Source organism: Carassius carassius, chromosome 49, assembly GCF_963082965.1.
Source record: "Carassius carassius chromosome 49, fCarCar2.1, whole genome shotgun sequence".
In the NCBI taxonomy this organism is placed as follows: Eukaryota; Metazoa; Chordata; class Actinopteri; order Cypriniformes; family Cyprinidae; genus Carassius; species Carassius carassius.
The window spans coordinates 4,498,585-4,520,397 of NC_081803.1; the positions used below are offsets into that span (position 1 = coordinate 4,498,585).

A 21,813-nucleotide genomic window follows, 5' to 3' on the forward strand; every position below is an offset into this window, starting at 1 on the left:
AGCAAAACACTGATATGGGACCTGAACAATACACATTTGATGCTGTACAGTACAGATCTCTCTTTTTTTTCAGAAGCATGAAAGTACTGAACAACTTCCAGATACTTTTAGTATATTTTGATATTAAATCCCTTATCATACTTCCATGTCTCAGCATAACTTAGATCATATGATCTTCAAAGAATTACATGAGAAATGTGTTCAAATTGAAATCTGAGTTTTGTATTGCAGATTTTGAGAAATATGAGATGCAGGAGACTGTTCTGTATGTTCTTCATTCAATCCATTGCTGTCTGAGAGAGACAACTAAGATTAAGGCTACACTATTCGTTGTATTTTAATTGTGATCACATTTTCTGCTTTTCTGGATTAATTAAGCATTATTATCCGTGACATGGCCTTGTGGTTATGTATCCTAATTTTTTTCCCGTTTGATAATTTCTTTATCTTGCAGTTCTTAACATAATTTGGAATTATTATTGGAACTAATATTAGGAATTTCACTTCTTTAACTTTTGAGGGAAGACTCTTAAGGTTTTATAAGTCCTCAGAGAGTATGTTAATGTATATGATAAATATAAAAATAAGGAAAGTTGAGGTCAAATAAAACATGAGTTGATTTTGATTTTGCTTACATGAAAGTTCAATAATTCTGATGAAATGTAAAAAGAAATGAAAACAATTGCCACAGTTATAATGTTTTGACAATAACCATGATTGTCAGTTTAACGTTATATCATATCAGTCTAGTTAGTTCTATTTAACCCTTAATGCCAACATTTGATTTTGTATGATGGTTATAAATGATGAATTTTCGTATAATATAATAGGAAAGAAAAAATGAAGAAAATATTAAATTAACCAGGGGTGCATTTCCCAAAAGCATAGTTGCTAACCTGTTAGCAACTTAGTTGGTTGGCAATGGGAAATTGTATTGCAACCAACAAAGTTGCTAACTTAGTTAGTTTTGAGCATTTGTATGCACAAATTTGTGTGTGAAATCTGAATATGAACATTTTTATGAACAAATCTCGATTCACCAGTACCTTTCGTACTAAAATTTGTTCTAAGTCTATGCTAAAATGTAGTAACTGAAACCACACATACACAAAATTTCCAAAAATTGCCAAAAAAACAAAGTTTACAATCTAAAGTCAGAGATTTGAATATAACTCAACTATTTTTCATTTTGAGCTGTAGTATTCACGTTCATTTGATCACACTTTACTCTTATTGTATGTCAGCCTAACTGAGAACTCCACGTCTCATTAACCACTGAGCAATAAAATGTTACTTTCCTCTTGGTTTTTCCATCGAGATATTTGTGACAGGCTTTTGAATGCCTGCCTTCTTAGTCTTGATGTGTGTGTGTTTTTGTACGTTTATGTGTTTATCTTTGTAGTGTTTGCCTTGAGCTTTAGATTTCTTAGAAATGTTGCTTTGCTTGTGCGTGTCCATGTGGGTGTTTTGGTAAACTGTTTCTTTTCTTCACTGTTCTCAATGTCTTCTGATCACGGCAGGCATAGCGCGCACCGAGAAGGACAAGGGCACGCTGTACGAGCTGACCTTCCGTGGAGAGCAGAAGCAGGAGTTTCGCCGACTGCTCCTCTTCCGCCCCTTCGGCCCCCTCGTGAAAGTGAAGAGTGAGCTGGTGGAGTCGGCCAACATCGCCATTAACATCGTGCTGCCTCTGTCCCAGAGAGCCGACAAATTCAGACAGTTCATGCACAACTTCAGGTGACTCCACTGTCATTCTTCTTCTTATTATCTGTTGTTTATAGTTCTCTGAACGCTTACTTGTTTTCCTTTTCCACAATTCAAACTCTCTGTCTTCTATGACAGAGTTTTTCATGTGCTTTTCTGGCCCAGTCATGATAAAATTGGTCTCGGTTTATATATGTTAAGTTATGGAATATGTTATGAAAATATCAGTATTGTATTTTATAGTATATTGCAGTATTTGTAACTCAAAGCCTGCATTTATTTGATCAAAAATACAGTAAAAACAGTAATATTGTGAAATTTATAATAACTGTGTTCCATGCTAATATATTTCAAAATGTAATTTTTTCCTGTGATGGCAAAGCGGAATTTTCGGCATCAATACTTCAGTCATCAATGTCAATTAAAATCATGTAGCAATTGTCATCTTTATTTGCTATATTTAGTTCATTTTCGTACAGAGTTTGCATTTTGCATGCAATCCTGTTATCGCATGATTTACCTCATTATAAAAAATGTAAAGCATCAACAAGTTTGGACCCTTTTTTTTCTTCGATTTATGGAAAATATGAATTTACCATTATCATCTAGTCCCAGACTAGCTTGTCCCTACTGAGTCTGTAGTATATTGTATATTTTGTATATTTAATTTAAATGTTTATATTGCTAGACAATAACAAAATTACACAAATCAGGATTTTAGTACTAGCAAAAATAACAAATAAATAAATAAATAACCAAAAATGCATAAATCTAAATCTGCCAGTCTTTCTTCAACCACTAGACCATTATTCTGGGAGTTATAATGGTCATAATGATGCTACCCTGTAGTTTTATGATGCCCCACAATGCTTTGCAGTTTTTGTTGCAGTAATGCAAACTATTTTGATTTGCATCATAGTAGAAATGTTAAGGTTAATGAATTGGTTTTAACGAGAACGTGCCTTGGATATCTAAAGATAAAATATATCCATTTTGCACGTTTTGCATGTTTGTTCTCTTTCTCAGTTTACAGACTGTAAAAATTGTTCACAAATGTTTCTTTTGAGGTACTGCAGCTGGAGAGTGCTAAGCTCTGTGTGTGTGTGTGTGTGTGTGTGTGTGTGTGTGTGTGTGTTTCTGTCACTGTGCATGTCTGCAGAGAGGTGTGTGTGAAGCAGGACGGCCGGGTGCACCTTACCGTGGTTTACTTTGGAAAGGACCAGATGAATGAGGTCAAAGGAACCTTGGAGAACACATCGAGGTATGGCACGTTTATATGTGTGTGTGTGTGTGTATGTGTGTGTGTGCACCCACACAAAGGAACAGAAGGCTGAGGTTAAGACTGAGAAATTCACAGTTAAACAAAAAGGAACCAAAGGGGTGTCTTAAGTTCCTTCCAGTGATCTCTTTCCCAGTGCATTATGGGTTTTGTCCAAACTGTGGGTTTTCAAACTGGACACGCTATCAGAAACTCTTCAGTACATAGACAGAAACCAGTTTAAACCAGCCAGCATTAATAATTCCTTTAATGTATAGATCAAGCAAACTTAAAATGCATATCTTCATGAATATATTAAAATGCTGAATGAGTTTTATTAATAAAAGATGATGGTGATATACTGAGCAATAATCAAATGCACAGAGGCAACTTGAATTTCTAATGAGTTACATGCATAAATGAGATATATGCATACATTTGTGAGTGATGTTAAATGTATGTAATATATAATATATTGTAATAAATATATAAATAAAGAGATGTAAAATAAATATATTAAATTAATAAGTAATTAATAGCAGTCCTGTAATATCAGGAATTCAATAAACAAGAAGTTAATAACTGCTGTGTTAAACTAAATGTTATTATATTATATTATATTATATTATATTATATTATATTATATTATATTATATTATATTATATTATATTATATTATATTATATAAAAATAATATGAAATATTACTTAAATATAACTAATGATAGACTAATGATAATAAATTAGTAATAGAAAAATGTATATAGAAAGTATACAAATGTATGTATGTGTGTGTGTGTGTGTGTGTGTAGAACAGTAAAATGTGCAATTCTTTAATAAAAATAAAAAATAATATATAGATAAAATAATATATAATAATAATAAAACAAGAAGTAAATAACTCATGTTATATTATATTAATGTATATATATTAGCATATAAATATATATATATATATATATATATATATATATATATATATATATATATATATATATATATATATATATATATATATATATATATATATATAATTTTATTTTAATTTTTTTATTTTGTCTATACTCAGACAAATACTGTGTGAGTGTTGGTCCTCATCAGTCTCACTGGCACACAGTAAGCTGAGCTGCGCTCTCGTGATTTCTGATTGGAGGTCAGTGAATCTGCACTGTTAGACTGCAGTGACTCTGACCTCCAGCCAGTGTGAAAATAACAGGTCACTTCGGATGCGGCTCGGAGGCAGATGAAATCAGTGGAGCAGTAGATTGTGTGGAATCCAGCCATGGTCATGCTGGAAACCTCCCTGCATTGCAGCGGATATCATATCTCTCAATTCACAGGGAGAAAATGCCTTTTCCCTTACGCAGAGACATTCAGATGTGACTGGATTCAGTGGTTGTCAGATCTGTCTTGCCTGAGCAGGTTGTTCCCACACTGAGGGACACTTTTGGAGAAAAGTGGTTTCTCTGTGGACCAAAAGTCAAGGGAGCTTAATTCGTTCTGTACTACTTCACTAAGTGGATTCTCCACAATTTCCTGAATATTCATTTCAGATCTCTTCTGAATGTCGAGAGCTAATTGTGTGATTTTTCCAATGGTCCTGAATGCTTGTATCTTTATTTCTTAAATTTAGGTCAAGTTAAGTTCTATTTCAATTATTCCATAATTACCATAAAATAAAATTATTTCAACATTTATATATATATTTATATATATATATATATATATTTATTTTAAGTGCTTTAACAAAAATAAAAGCTTCACATGTCATTGCCGTCCATTTTATGATACTGTAACCATGATTTAATATTAACAATAAAATCTGGCTGTGAACGGTGTCAGGCGGTCGTGGTTTTAGTAACGCACACGAAGGAGTGGAGATAAAGGACTCTTAATGAACTTAAACACACGACAATTTAAACTTAACATCAATTCAAGACAAAGAAGAAACAGAAACTGAGGGCTTATAAACGAGATGATTAATATAACACAGGTGGAAACTAATGAAGGAAGATCAACTGATTAGAACAGGAAATTAACCAAATGAGGACAGATGGGAACTGAACAGAAACCAACACGTGACAAACAGTGTAATTTTTGTATCGTTGATATATTATTATACTATACTATATACTATTGCAATATATACTATTTTTATTCATATTTTGAATCAGTTTTTGATTTTATATTTTCTGTTTTTATTTACGTTTTAGTTAAAGGTTTAGTCATTTAGTTTTTGTCAGTTTTAGTAGTTATATAACATATATATATATATATAGATAGATAGATAGATAGATAGATAGATAGATAGATAGATAGATAGATAGATAGATAGATAGATAGATATAGGTGTAGATATACGTGTGTGTGTGTGTGTGTGTGTTTGTATAAAAAAAATATATATAAAATATAATATATATACAAATCTGTCTAAATCTGTGTTAGTGAGCACTTCTCCTTTGCTGAAGATAATCTATCCACCTCACAGGTGTGGCATATCAAGATGTTGATTAGACAGCATGATTATTGCACAGGTGTGTCTTAGGCTGGCCACAATAAAAGGCCACTCTAAAATGTGCAGTTTTATCACACAGCACAATGTCACAGATGTCGCAAGTTTTGAGGGAGCGTGCAGTTGTCATGCTGACTGCAGGAATGTCCATTAGAGCTGTTGCCTGTGAATTTAATGTTCATTTCTCTACCATGAGCCGTCTCCAAAGGTGTTTCAGAGAATTTGGCAGTACATCCATCCGGCCTCACAACTGCAGACCACGTGTAACCAACACCAGCCCAGGACCTCCACATCCAGCATCTTCACCTCCAAGTTCGTCTGAGACCAGCCACACAGACAGCTGCTGCAACAATCGGTTTGCATAACCAAAGAATTTCTGCACAAACAATTTCTGTCAGAAACCGTCTCAGGGAAAGCTCATCTGCATGGTTGTCTTCCTCATCAGGGTCTCGACCTGACTGCAGTTTGTTGTCGTAACAGACTTGAGTGGGCAAATGCTCACCTTCGATGTGTCTGGCACTTTGGAGAGGTGTTTTCTTCACGGATGAATCCCAGATTTCACTGTACAGGGCAGATGGCAGACGGTGTGTAAGGCGTTGTGTCGGTGATGGTATGGGTTATGGTATGGACAGGCGTATGTTATGGACAACGAACACAGGTGCATTTTATTGATGGCATTTTGAATGCACAGAGATACTGTGATAAGATCCTGAGGCCCATTGTTGTGCCATTCATCCACGACCATCACCTCATGTTGCAGCATGATAATGCACAGCCATATGTTGCAAGGATCTGTACACAATTCCTGGAAGCTGAAAACATCCCAGTTCTTGCATGGCCAGCATACTCACCAGACATGTCACCCATTGAGCATGTTTGGGATGCTCTGGATCGGCGTGTGTTCCAGTTCTGTGAAGGAGATGCTTTGCACTGCGTGAGGCAAATGATGGTCACACCAGATACTGACTGGTTTTCGGACCCCCAATACAGTAAAACTGCACATTTTAGAGTGGCCTGTTATTGTGGCCAGCCTAAGGCACACCTGTGCAATAATCATGCTGTCTAATCAACATCTTGATATGTCACACCTGTGAGGTGGATGGATTATCTCGGCAAAGGAGAAGTGCTCACTAACACAGATTTAGACAGATTTGTGAACAATATTTGAGAGAAATAGGCCTTTTGTGTACATAGAAAAAGTCTGAGTTCAGCTCATGAAAATTGGGGGCAAAAACAAATGTGTTGCATTTATAATTTTGTTCAGTGTGTATATAGTTATATTGCATATATAGTTATAGTTATATAGTTATATTGCATACATATAGTTTCAGTTAAAGTAACAAAAATGTGTTTTAATTGTTTTCCTTTTAGCTTTAGTTTTAGTTAACTATGATAACCCGGTGAATGTTTCTCCACTAATTTTCTGTACCACCAGGTTAACCTTTACCTGATTTCATCCACACTGAGTATTTATATTGGTGAGTTTCACAACTAGTAAAAGCCATCAAGCATCTGACCAAGCATATTCAGTTTGGTGGTTAATAATTACATTTTGTTTTGTCAATTAATCAGTTTCTTTTAGAAAAAAGGTTCAATCTAAATAGGAAAATCATTTGTAAATGTATTGCTGCAGTAGATTATGCATCACATCATAAATAAGATGAATTATCTTGTTGAATTATCATGAATCAAACCCACTTGGAATGCCCACAAGTTTTGAAACAGTTTTCCACACATCATTTTTGTGATTTATGTCCCTGTATGTAGGCAGGGAAAAATTAATGAGAAGAAGAAAATTGCTCACAGTTGCTATTAACATCATTTTGCACACACTACCCTGCTGAATCTGACAGTGGCTGAAACTTAATGCTGATTTGGCCGACTGTTCATTTGCATAAAGTTGAGCTTGAGTTTGCTAAACAATAGCTGAACAATCAAGGGTCCAAAAGTTGCTTTTTCTTTTGTAGCCTCGAATCACCAGCATCAACAACAGATTGATGTGTCACTGCAAATCACTGTCAGTGTGTCAGTGTCTCTTAATCACTGCAAACAATTAAAAAGTGCTGTTGTGTTGAGTTATTTCTACTAGAACATTTGTTTCATTGATTTGCATGATTTAATCACCCCCAGGCCATCCAATATGTAGACGAGTGTGTTTCTCCTTTGGAACAGATTTGGGAAATGTAGCATTACATCATTTTCTCACCAGTGGACCCTCTGGAGTGAATGGGTGCCGTCAGAATGAGAGTCCAAACAGCTGATAAAAATATCACAATAATCCACAGGTAACCCGCACATCTCTGTGACTCCAACAACATCTTGTGAAGCGAAAAGCTGCAAGTTTGTAATAAGCAAATCCATCAAGGTGTTTTAAATTTAAACCATTACTTCTGTCTACAATACCAGTCCATAATAACATTTTCTCCAGTGAAAAAGTCCATCCCCACATATTTGTCTAGATCTGTATTGGATTCTTTTTGCTCATAAATGGTGCTTGATCTGTGCAGATTTCTCTCCCGATTCAGATGAGATGACTTCTGCACTGTAGCATTATGGATTATAATGGATTTTTATTGTAGCTGGAAGCTTCAAACGTCAAAGTCTGAAGTTAATAATGTATTTTATTTTTTTATTTTACAAACATGCACTTTTTGGCTTCACGGGACATAAATTAATAGACTGGATTGATGTGGATTACTTGTGGTTTATTGTGATGTCCAGTAACCAATGCAAAATATTTTCCCAGTAGTCTCATAAACCTAAATCAAGTGCTACCCATTTCAATTCCTGAAAAACTATTTTTAGTCCAGTCATTAACAGCTCTTTTAACAAAATGAAACAAATAGTTTAAAGCTGCAAAATCTCAGCTCTTGAATAGTTTTAGGGACATCCTCACAGCTGCTAGACTATTGATGTTGAATAAAGTCTTTTAAAATGTTTTGTAAAGATTAAATACTTTAGCCTTAGGTTCAACTAAACTAAAAGGAACTTTTAGCCTCTTAATTTGTTTCTGATGTCACTTTGTTACCTGAGATCAGCTTTCTGCGCTGCGATATTATATTTAGCAACCGTTAATCAACTATACATCAAGTATTACTACTTCTGCTTATATGTTGTTTAAATTCTCTTTTAGTTGTTATCATGATTATGTGAGAGTTTGACTAAGGAAGCCATGAAACAGAGGTGTGAAAAGTTCCTGAAAACCATACTTGAGTAAAAGTACAGATACCTTATACAGTGAAAATTAGTTTACAAGTTACATAATTTCCCCAAATCTTTTCTCATGAAGGAATAAACTCATCTACATAATGGTTGTCATGAGAGTTCAGCCGGTTTTCAATGTTGTGTGAACTACTTCTTCAAAAATCCTTAGATGCTTCACTGCAAGACCATCAGTGTCAGTCCTCACAGAGCAAAGTATGTGATATCCATATCTGCTGGGCAAAGTCAATCGATGCACATGAATAATTTGTGTTCATTTGAGAAGGGGAAGAGAAGAGAGTGTAAGTAACACTGCATTATACAAACCTGGTTGACATTAATATTGATGATGACGCCTTGCATACATTTAGCAGTCCTTATGATATAACCACCATTAAACATCACACTGATCTGATCTGATCAGACATGCCTGTAACTCTGTGTGGATTAATGTAGATATATATCTTGGGGACAAATTTATCTCCATATAATATTTTTGGGACATGCAAAGTATATATAGAAATATAGTTTGTAAAAGTACAAAAACAAACACACACACACACATATATATATATATCATATTCATTCTAGATTTGCAAAAGTGGGGTTACTTCTATAGTCTGATTATAGTTAGCCTAATATGAAATGCTGAAGAAAACTGGAAAACTGCAATGACTCGACTGCTGGAATGTTTGCCAGGCTTTGAAAACAAAGTCTGTATCACAGAAAGAAATATTTAGGATGTTTTTCTGGCCGATGGCAAACTGAATATCACATGCAAGCGTGATGAAACACTTCAGCCTCTGTTCCAAATCCGTTCCGCTAATGTGTCTTAAATCAAATCATGTTTGCCTTCTATTTGTAACTGCTCTAAATCAGCACCGACTAGTGGCTCTCGCACATTTTTTGGGCTGGATATTTTAACAATGTCTGCTTTTGAATGTATTTATTCAGTGTGATAAAACTCCCATGGGTTGCAGCAATGTTATAGTGGTTTATGAATCTCGGTCAGAGAAAGTAGGTGCTTTTTTTATTTCTGTCATACATTCTGGCCTATATTTTGTATTGGGCCAATAAGAGCAGTGAGAGAATGCTTCTGGCTCCGGTATTTCATGTTTCTTTCATTTTTGTGTACTATCCGCTATATACATATATGTGTGTGTGTGTGTGTGTGTGTGTGTGTGTGTGTGTATGTATGTATGTATGTATGTATATATATATATATATATATATATATATATATATATATATATATATATATATATATATATGCCTAAATATAAATAACAGCAACCTTATGGAGAGTTCCGTACATCATGTATGAGTGTGTAAGAGTGTGGTGCTGCTTTGTTAGTGATTCACTAATTTAAAGGAAGCGGCTCTGCCTGTTCCTGCTAAAAAAGCTGTATGGCTTCAGTAGCAGGTATTATCTGCACTGTGTGTGATTGCATTGTGCTTTCATATAGCAGCTTGGCTCCAGACCAGCACATTACACTTTAATCATCTTTTTATATGTGTGTGTGTGTGGCTGATTGTATTCATAGTCACATACACTCAGCTCTGTCTGAGGATGCCTGTTATCTTCTCTATCCATGAGAACTGATGTGGGTCATGCTGTAAAATCTGCACCCACCATCAATCACAGCACATCTTACACTGCTGTCAAAAATGATTAATATTTCCATAGAGTTTTTTTTTTTTTTGTATTTCCTACAGGGCAGGGGAAGGTAAGAAGAATGGAAAATGGAAACAGAAGTTTCTAAGCTGTTTTAATATATATATATTTTTCCATATTGATTTTTTACAGGTGTTTTATCTGGTTTGTTTGTTTTTAATTACACATTGCATTATGCAGTAATTCCATAACCATTTTTTAAATTCATAATAATAAAGAACTATGCTAAACTATTTAACTATTTTTTTCTGCATTATGATTACAGCAGTTATATCTCACAGATGTGTTTGATGAGTAATGTATAATTTTGTTCCGTTCTTAATTGTTTTTGATGAGAGAGGACGCCTGTGATTTTTCTTGTATCTGGTTTCAGGGAGGTGAGTTTCCGTAACTTCACTCTGATTCAGCTGAATGAGGAGTTTTCTCGGGGTCGAGGGCTGGATGTGGGCGCTCGTGCCTGGAAGGGAGGCAATGTGCTGCTCTTCTTCTGTGACGTGGACATCTTCTTCACGGCTGACTTCCTGAACACTTGCCGTCTGAATGCCCAGCCAGGTGAGAAAAGAGAGGAGTCGCTATATATATCCATACACAGCTGAGCCAATTTGGCCATTTGCACACTTCAAAAATGGCTTTGCATTAGAAAAAAATATTGAACCAATTGGCATCTGACTCAAATGCTGCTAGTGTTTCACAGAAAGAACTCACTTTTTCTGAACCACTTCTGCAGTGACATTTAAACAGTTTTTTGTACAGTAGACATATGAAGTTACTTCTCCAAGTGTGGCCTAATAGACTAACCACAGATGTAGATAATCACATTAACTATCAACATCATCACAAGGTGTTCAAATACTCTGTTCTATGATTAAAAACCTTCTCATTGTGACATTTTTGCTTGAATAGTGCACTTGTGCTAATATTATTTTAAATAAATGACACTTGCTTAAATAATTTGTTATATAATACATTAAGTGTGGCTTAAATGTCCAGTTATTTTTTGTTACCACCATCGTATGTGCTGCCATTCAAAAGTTTGTGGTCTGTAAGAATTTTTTTTAAAGTAATGAACACTTTTATTCAGTAAGGGCACATTAAATTGATCAAAAGTGACATTTCTTTTTATTTATAATTAGAATGGTTTCTGAAGTATCATGTTACACTGAAAAATGATGTTGGAAATTTAGCTTTGAATCACAGAAATAAATTACATTTTAAAACTAGGGCTGTCGAGTTATTACAGTGTTTAATCTAATCAATTACATGATCTCTGATCAATTAATCAAATATTTGCATATTAATCACACATCAGAATCGGCTGAGAAATTTCTCCCCAAAAGATACTTTAAAGTCATTGTTGTAGTAAATGAGAAAAGCATTGAAAAAACATTTAAAAAATAGCTTAAGAAAAAAAATGTTGATTGAACATTGAATTTATTAAACAAACTTTTAAGGCTACAGTGTTTTCAGTAAAAAAAACTAAAACCGCCACTAGTTGAAGACTAGTCACCATCTTAATGAGAGAGTCATTCATTCATTCAACCGATTCATTCGAACTGCTGATTCATTCAGAAATTCAGCAAGAGACTTTCTTTATGAACTGCTCACTGAATCACTGATTCACTTGATTTGTTCAAAAATGTGGATTCATTCAGTAATGTGTCACTGTCATTCAGTTCTGCTGAGGCTTTGTTTGGCAAAATTGAGCAAAAATAAAACAATATTGTGTCTAAAATGTCACACAGTATTAACTTCTTATTTATGAAATATAATATTTATAAGCATATCATTTGCATTCATGCTTTTCAGGGCAAAACCAGCACTCTAGCAAATGTGACATTGCTATATCATATGATATCAGTTCAGATACATTTTTTGCCTTCAAATATTTAATTCTTGGGCATGTAAACACAGTAGTGGATCCAAGTGCAGGCTTTATTCAAAATTTAGTGAATTATTCAGTGGTCAAACAGGCAGGGTCAGGTACAATCCAGGTACAAGAGACGAAAGAGTAATCCAATAAACTGGCAAAGGTCAGGACAGGCAGCAAACAATCAGAAAACAAGGAAACAGTCCAGGGCTCAAAAACCACAAAGAGAAGGAAACTGATGAAACATCATGCTACGTTGTTGCACCTCTTGATGTCCGTCAGCAGTTGCATGCAATAAGATACAGGTCTGGGCAGGGGGCATTAAATGCATTAATCATTTTATCATTGTTATTTTTCCCAAAGTTAATCTCACCAAAATAAATTAACAGCTCTATTCAAAACATATTTAAATACAAATCTGTTTTTAAACTGTAATAAATTTCACAATATTACAGTTTTGACTGTATTTTTGATCAAATGAATGCAGCCTTGTAACATAAAAGACTTATCTCAAAAACATAAAAATCTTACCGACCCCAAACTTTTGAATGACCATCTAATGAAGTGTTTAAATGAGGGATATATGCTGTGCTCATATCATACGCAGCTATGTGATCTGACCCTGTTTTAGGAAGGAAAGTGTTTTACCCCATTCTCTTCAGCCAGTACAACCCAGCTGTAATCTACGGCAGTCATGATCACATCCCCCCTGTGGAACAGCAGCTGGTAATGCAACTCATTTTCATGAGGAGATTAAAATGCTTCATCAAGTTTGATGTGATTAGTTGCCGCATTGTGATGGAACAAACTCATCTCAGTCATTTGGCATTAATATTCTGAATGCATAGATAATAAAGAACCTAATTAAATACTGATAAAGCGGAAAGCTGATATGAAACCAGGGGCCACACCTGCCAATGCTAACTGAACTGAGAAAGATGTCTTACTGGTCATGACAATATATTAAGCAATATTTGTATTACAAAAACAGTTTTTCCAGTTGTGTTCGTTTTTATCATTTGAGTAAATGATAATGATAAGAACACTAATTTTAAATGCTTTTATCACATCAGTATTCTTTTTTTTTCAGTTTGTTATGTAGTCACTAGCAACTAGCAGTTTTATTTACTCGCCAAAAGCAATTTCACACACATTTGGTGCTTGGCAAGTGTTAATTCTGAACCCTGAAAAGACTATAAAAGAGGATGTTTGTGTTATTAATCAGGATTCATTCTTTTACAGACCATTAAGAAAGACACAGGCTTTTGGAGGGACTTTGGCTTTGGAATGACCTGCCAGTACAGATCAGATTTCATCAGTATAGGTACACCTCCTCTCTAGCAGCTGTTGACTGAATTTACATGAATTTATACAGCTTTACAAACTGATTTAGATGTGGGCAGCCATTGGTAGCATTGTTTTAGAAATAAAGGACCTAGTTGCTCATGCATTCTGAATTGGATCTATAGTCAAATCTAAATATCCAGCTTAAGGTAATTTCGAATGTAAAACACTTGACTAGCAAGAATCATAATTAAATGCTAGTGCAGTCCCACCTGTGAGAATCGAGCAGTTCCCATGACTTAACCGATCACCTGTCTAGACATGTGTAACGTCACGCGATTCTACAACAAAGCCTGATACTGATACTTCAATAGAGTAGATTAGTTTAGGAGAGTATCTGCATTTCAGGAAACACATGACCATAGACATTTCAGCAGACAGATGGCAAAAATCCATATGCTCAATATGCTCCATTAAGAAAAGTCAATACTTCACTTAGACAATTAAACAAAGCTCCATTTAGAAAGCTATATCATGCTTGGCATCAGTAAGATTTTTGTCTCTTATGATCACCCGGGCTGTATTTATTTGATCAGAAATGCAGTAAAGACAGTAATATTGTGAAGTAATATCGCAATTTAAACTCTTTTCTTTTTGAAAATGTTGTAAAATGTAATTTATTCCTGTGATCCAGACTTCAGTGTCATGTGATCCTTCAGAAATCATTAAAATATGCTGATTTGCTGATCAATAAACTTTTCTGATTATTGTTGTGCTGCTTCATACTTTTATGGAAACTGTGAAACTGTTACATAAAAAAAAGAAAGTTTTTGATAAATGTCTTTACGATCAATTTAATGCATCCCTGCTGAATATAAATATTAATTAGTTTATTTGTAAAAAAAAAAAAAATGCTACTGACTTTTGGCCAGTAGTGTAGGTGCAAAGGAAATATAAAATACACAGATACACACCTTCCTGGACAAATCTAGAGGAACAGCTGTTTGTCCTTTAACAACAAAAGAAGATGTGTGTAAACGGGTCACATTAAAAATACAGTGGTCAAATTTTAAATGTGCTGTTGTTGCTTTAAATAAATAGGAGCTATTTTTGCACTATATGGTGCTGGATTCATAAAATATTTTTAAAGGGGTAGTTCGCTCCAGAATGAGAAATCATTTACTCAACCTCATGTTGTTCCAAACCGGTAAGACTTTCTTTCAGGAAAACATATAATGATTTCAGTATCTTAAGAAAAATTTGCATTAAATGCTTAAGCTCCACTTCCATGAAATTTCCTAATGCTCTTGGTCATTGCACACATTTTGACTGTCTCCTCCTCTTACAGGTGGTTTCGATGTAGACATTAAAGGCTGGGGCGGTGAGGACGTCCACCTGTACAGGAAGTACCTCCACAGTAACCTGCTGGTGGTGCGTGCCCCGTCACGAGGTCTCTTCCACCTGTGGCATGAGAAGCACTGCGCTGACGAACTGCCTCCAGACCAGTACAAGATGTGCATGCAGTCCAAAGCCATGAACGAGGCCTCGCACGGCCAGCTGGGCATGCTGCTCTTCAGACACGAGATCGAGGCACACCTCCGCAAACAGAAGCAGCGGAGCGGAGCTAAAAAATCTTGATGGACGTTATCGCATGTATACATGCTCTTAAAGAGACAGGAATGTTCTGTCCTTATTTACTAAGCCTTGTGACGTTTGGTCTGTGGAAGCAGAGCTCTGGTTGGTCTTTTTGCTGTTTTTACAGTGAATACTGACTGAAGCTTATAAAATCATTTTAAAAGTGAGCTACGTGAAGCCCAAAATTATGTTTATGATACAAATTTTAAAGAATTGAATCTTTTTATTGAATCACATCGCAGAACCAGTTTGTATGATTTACTCATTATTCAGAATGATCTGTAATTTTTTTTTCTCCTGTTTCTTGTTGTATTGCTTTAGAAGTCTTGAAATGTAGTATAAAAATAATTACACTGCCATCCAAATGTTTGAAATAATTTAGATTTTTAATGTTTTTGAAAGAATACTTTTGTGCTCATCAAGGCTCAATTTATTTGATAAAAATACAGTAAAATACATTTGTAAGGCTACAAAAGATTTATATTTCAAATAAATGCTGGTCATTGAACTTTTTATTCATTTAAAATCCTGGAAAAAAATCCACATAAAAATATATTAAGCAGCAAAAACTGCTTTCAACATGAATAATAATAAGACACATTATTAATAATTGAGCACCAATAATAATTGCTAAAAACTGAAAACCAAATCATCATATCAGAATGAATTCTGAAGGATCCTGTGACACTGAAGACTGGAGTAATGATGCTGAAAATTCAGCTTTGATCACAGAAATAAATTACATTTTAAAATATATTAAAAAAGAAAACAGGTATTCTGAATTTTACAATAAAATATTTCACAATATTAAAATTTTTACTGTATTTTTGATCTAACAAATTCAGCCTTGTTGAGCATAATTTTTATATGTTAATTATTCCCAAATGTTTGATTGTAAATTGCATGAAAAAGAGCATCCTGTCCATTTTTCAGAAGTTCTCCTTTTATGTTCCACAGAGGAAGCAATCATTTGGTTCAACATGACACGAGGGCGAGTAAATGAAAACAGAATTATGTTAAGCATGAGAGGGGAAGTGAAGAAATTATACAGTACTGCCTTCAGTGAAGAGCCGGTTTTAGCCAAACGGACGCACACACACATGCAAACACTGAGATAACAGACAGACATTCCCTTAAGACGAGATAGTCATGTGTGGGGGCGCTGTAAAGGACCTTCAAGTCTCTTTGGAGAGTGATACAATATGATCACAGTATTAGAGATGCAGCACATGATGTGTCTGTAATGCAGTCAATGGGTTATGCAGATGACATTTAGATGAGACACTTTGTTTCAACTTTTTTTTTTTTAGAATGCAAGTGAGAAAAATGCTTTATTGCTATTAATGTATAATGTGGGTACATCAATTCTAAATAGTGATGCGATGAGTGAGAAGAAGACTGAGGGCTAATGTATGTTATGTAGACAGCTGTGCTGAAAGTTCATTTGACGAGTGTTTCAAAGAACTGCAATTCAGTTCAGCTTATTTTGATTTATTAATGTTGTGGTGCCGCCTTGTGGTGCCATTTATTAAAATGGCCAGTGAGCTTATGGTTTTTCTTTTACTGTCTATGGGTTTTACAGAGGAACTTCATTATATACTCGAACAAAACAAATGTATTCATTTTAAAAGAAAATCAAACTCTAATTTTGATTTCAAAGACAACAAGAATTGTCATATCTTAGTGATATTTTCTATTATAAAAATGTTTGTTTGTAAAGAGTATTGTGAGTGCTGAAGATTAACCGTATTTGATAGAAGGTTTATTTAAGTGACCATTCCAAATACTTATGTTTGTGCACAATTTATAATCTTCAGATTTAGCTGAATTTGATTGAAGTTCAGGCAGAATACAAGTCTGTCAGGTATATCAAAGACTTCAGGGTGCAACGGACTCTGTTTTTCTCCTAGTGCTGTTTACAGTAGTTGAAAATTATTATTTACTGGCGGACAAGATTTTTATTTGATTTTTAAGTATGACCTTTTTCACCCCATAATATATATGTTATATGTTCTTTAAATATTTTGTTTAGGCACGAATTCGCTCTGATGTAAAAAAAATCTATTGTAAATGAAACGTCATGCCGATTTTTTGAGGACAAAGCAGAATAAAATGAAAGGTAAAAAGTCACTGATTTTCATACATCGTTATTTGTTAAGAACTCCATTGAAAATTATGTCCCGATATTACCTCTAGATGGCAGTATTGCATAATTAATTTAAACCATCATGAACTTAATATTTTGTATCTATTTGGCTTGCCATATGATGAAGTTTATTGTGATTGTGTATGTAATCTTGTTTATTGATTTTATATGACATTGTTTGTGTAGGACACCACTTAATGGCTCAAAAAACTAAAATCTGATTTTAGAATAAGACTTAAAGAGTAAGGATACATTGATGCATCATTTTGATAGCACACTCAAGTTGTTTTATGAATGCTATTTGAGTGTTCAGAAATTACATATTCTCAATATATAAACTACTTTTCCTGTTATTAAATCATTGCTACATTATTTATTGTTACATAAACTACTTTACACATTGTAAACATAAGATCTTACTGTTCTCTATTTATACTTATTTCAAACTTTTACACTCGTTACAATAAACTATTATTATTGTTGTTGTAATTATTATTATTATTAGTGGATTTTTCAGTGGCCGATTCCATTGAATAGAAAGATAAAGAAAGAAAAATGCTAATACAAGTATAAGTATAAATAAGTAGCCTATATATTACAAATATATGATACATGCTAAAATTAAATACTTTCCACCCCATATTTTTTTATAGATTCACGACAAAAACAAACTGTTTATCCATAACTATTTGTTTTAGAAGGTTTTTTTTTTCTCAGGAAGTCATTGTCTATTTAATGAGCCAATTATATAAGCATGGGCTTGGGCGTGGCTTATGCAGAAAGACACGCGATTGGCTGTAATGCGCCTCAGATGTTGTCCTTCATGACAGCCAGCAGGAGCTCAGAGGTGTGTGTAGTCCGTAGACACTCGAGTCTGTTTAATCGCGTCGCCTGAAACATCGAATGCTATTCCGGTGTTCTGTCGATTTGTCCTACATCGTCAGATTTTCCTACCGTAGCGCAAAATTTTAGCTATATCTATCGATATATCCTACCTCATCGAAAAATCCTACTGCTTCGCTCCTGTGACTATACGTAAAGTAACTTTATCGAAGATTCTTATTAGGCAATGGTATAGGCTATTTACAGCGCCAAGAACATCATCAGATTGTCCTACCACTATGAAATAAACACGTAGGATGATTTTACAGCGCAAAATACCTCATCAGATTGTCCTGCCACTATAAAATAAACATGTACGATGATTTTACAGTGCAAAATACCTTATTAAAATAAACAGGATGATTTTACAGCGCAAAATACCTCTTCAGATTCTCCTACCACTATAAAATAATCATGTAGGGTGATTTTACAGCTAAACAATATTTATTAAAATAAACCTAACCCAAATTATTTAAAAAAAAATTCAATGGACTTACTTCATTTACAAATTCTCTTCCCTGATCTGAGAGAGTTCTCTGGGGACAGTCATTTCTAAAAATAAGGGAACAGAGATGTCTTAAAACTTCAGCTGCTGTCTTTGATTTTAAAGGAAAGGCCTCAATCCACTTTGAGAAGTAGTCTGTAGCTGGATATATTGAAAGCCTTCTGCAGTTTTGGGTAATGGACCAGTTAAATCAATTCCAACAAGCTCCCAAACCACAGAAACCTATAAAATGCAAAGTAAGTTTAGTGTGTCTGTGTATGTATTTATATGTGTGTGTGTGTGTGTGTATACTGTATATATCAAAAAGTTACTAGGTCAAAGACATTTAAGTGTCCGCATCAAAATAAATTTACAAAAGTGGTCTTATATACATAGAAAGCACATTAAATGAAAGTAAAGTTTCAACTTTAAAAATTTTAAATATGTTGGGAAAATAAAATATCAAAATGTGGGTGAAATAATATTCCATTGTAGAACAACATATGCTCTTATCCAGAAGTCGTCTCTTTCAGGGAAGACCTTGCATTTTCCAACATGACAATGCCAGACCACATACTGCATCAATTACAACATCATGGCTGCGTAGAAGAAGGATCCGGGTACTGAAATGACCAGCCTGCAGTCCAGATCTTTCACCCATAGAAAACATTTGGCGCATCATAAAGAAGAAGATGCGACAAAGAAGACCTAAGACAGTTGAGCAACTAAAAGCTGGATTAGACAAGAATGGGACAACATTCCTATTCCTAAACTTGAGCAACTTGTCTCCTCAGTCCCCAGACGTTTGCAGACTGTTATAAAAAGAAGAGGGGATGCCACACAGTGGTAAAGATGGCCTTGTCCCAACTTTTTGGAGATGTGTTGATGCCATGAAATTTAAAATCAACAGATTTTTCCCTTAAAATTATAAATTTCCTCAGTTTAAACATTTAATATATGTCATCTATGTTGTATTCTGAATATAATATTGAAATTTTAAACTTTCACATCATTGCATTCTGTTTTTATTCACAATTTGTACAGTGTCCCAACTTCTTTGGAATCGGGTTTGTAATAACCCTTTAGGTTGAATTTGAGTGCAAATCTACGAAGGTTCTGCCTTTTGGATCTATCATACCCTGATGGGTACGATCCCACTGACAGGAGAGTACACAGTGATTCACTTCTCTTCCACACCTGTATAAAAAATTAAAAAAGCACAAATAAACGGAGAACTATATACACAAAAAAAAAATCAAACTTTCAAAAAGTCCTACTAACCAATGGAAAAAAGTAGCCTGAAAAAAGAATGTTTAGTAGAAGTCAGTTTAATGTTTTGTGTGAGAAAAAAACCTTGTCACTAGCATAAGCTGTTTTGTTTAACTTGCTTAGATACTCAAGTATTTGTTCACAACAATCTCTAGGCTTTTCAAATTGAGTCATCTGAATAAACAATTGTACATGGAACAATATTGCACAAGTTCCCAGCATGCATTGCTGCTTGAAAACATTTTGTGTTCATTATTAAAATATTAGAATTGTTTTAAATTTTACTATCTTAATTTATGCTGCTGCTGTTGTCAATGTCAGTTAGCTGTCATGTGGATCAGAGTTCATATTTTTACTGATTTAAAATTGATTGATCCTCACCATGGTTGAGAATCGTGTGCTGAGGTATGTGGATCTCATTGCAATAACATTATTGCTTGTTGTCTATAAGTATAAATGCTTGTCTTCATTTACAAGAAACTTCGTCGTGGCCAAAAGTTTTGAGAATTACATAAATATTGGAAATTGGAAAAGTTGCTGCTTAAGTTTTTATAATAGCAATTTGCATATACTCCAGAATGTTATGAAGAGTGATCAGATGAATTGCATAGTCCTTCTTTGCCATGAAAATTAACTTAATCCCAAAAAAACCTTTCCACTGCATTTCATTGCTGTCATTAAAGGACCTGCTGAGATCATTTCAGTAATCGTCTTGTTAACTCAGGTGAGAATGTTGACGAGCACAAGGCTGGAGATCATTATGTCAGGCTGATTGGGTTAAAACGGCAGACTTGACATGTTAAAAGGAGGGTGATGCTTGAAATGCATGCAGCCATCATTGCGTTGCATAAAAATGGCTGAACAGGCAAGGATATTGTGGCTACTTAGATTGCACCTAAATCAACAATTTCAAGAACTTCAAGGAAAGAGGTTCAATTCTTGTAAAGAAGGCTTCAGGGCGTCCAAGAAAGTCCAGCAAGCGCCAGGATCGTCTCCTAAAGAGGATTCAGCTGCGGGATCGTAGTGCCACCAGTGCAGAGCTTGCTCAGGAATGGCAGCAGTCAGGTGTGAGCGCATCTGCACGCACAGTGAGGCCAAGACTTTTGGAAGATGGCCTGGTGTCAAGAAGGGCAGCAAAGAAGCCACTTCTCTCCAAAAAAAAACATCAGGGACAGATTGATCTTCTGCAGAAAGTATAGTGAATGGACTGCTGAGGACTGGGGCAAAGTCATATTCTCCGATGAAGCCCCTTTCCGATTGTTTGGGGCATCTGGAAAAAGGCTTGTCCGGAGAAGAAAAGGTGAGCGCTACCATCAGTCCTGTGTCATGCCAACAGTAAAGCATCCTGACACCATTCATGTGTGGGGTTGCTTCTCATCCAAGGGAGTGGGCTCACTCACAATTCTGCCCAAAAACACAGCCATGAATAAAGAATGGTACCAAAACACCCTCCAACAGCAACTTCTTCCAACAATCCAACAACAGTTTGGTGAAGAACAATGCATTTTCCAGCACGATGGAGCACCGTGCCATAAGACAAACGTGATAATTAAGTGGCTCAGGCACCAGAATGTTGAAATTTTGGGTCCATGGACTGGAAACTCCCCAGATCTTAATCCCATTGAGAACTTGTGGTCAATCCTCAAGAGGCGGGTGGACAAACAAAAACCCACTAATTCTGACAAACTCCAAGAAGTGATTATGAAAGAATGGGTTGCTATCAGTCAGGATTTGGCCCAGAAGTTGATTGAGAGCATGCACAGTCGAATTGCAGAGGTCCTGAAAAAGAAGGGCCAACACTGCAAATACTTACTCTTTGCATAAATGTCATGTAACTGTCGATAAAAGCCTTTGAAACTTATGAAGTGCTTGTAATTATATTTCAGTACATCACAGA

General features: G+C 34.9%; 1 protein-coding gene across 2 annotated transcripts in view; it reads left to right on the top strand.

The window, feature by feature from the left end:
* LOC132132556 (chondroitin sulfate N-acetylgalactosaminyltransferase 1-like) overlaps window positions 1-16,691 on the top strand; it is a 32,745-nt gene extending 16,054 nt beyond the window's left edge. Inside the window, exons 3-9 of one of the 2 annotated variants that reach the window (XM_059544976.1) lie at window positions 1,521-1,737; window positions 2,864-2,965; window positions 10,723-10,901; window positions 12,848-12,942; window positions 13,459-13,540; window positions 14,849-16,573; window positions 16,616-16,691. In XM_059544976.1, the coding sequence (XP_059400959.1) occupies window positions 1,521-1,737; window positions 2,864-2,965; window positions 10,723-10,901; window positions 12,848-12,942; window positions 13,459-13,540; window positions 14,849-15,138 (965 nt within the window). In that variant the 3' untranslated portion in view covers window positions 15,139-16,573; window positions 16,616-16,691. Of the gene's footprint in view, window positions 1-1,520; window positions 1,738-2,863; window positions 2,966-10,722; window positions 10,902-12,847; window positions 12,943-13,458; window positions 13,541-14,848; window positions 16,574-16,597 lie in introns of both variants that reach the window. The other variant, XM_059544977.1, reaches the window with a different exon arrangement.
* Window positions 16,692-21,813: the final 5,122 nt, after the last annotated feature.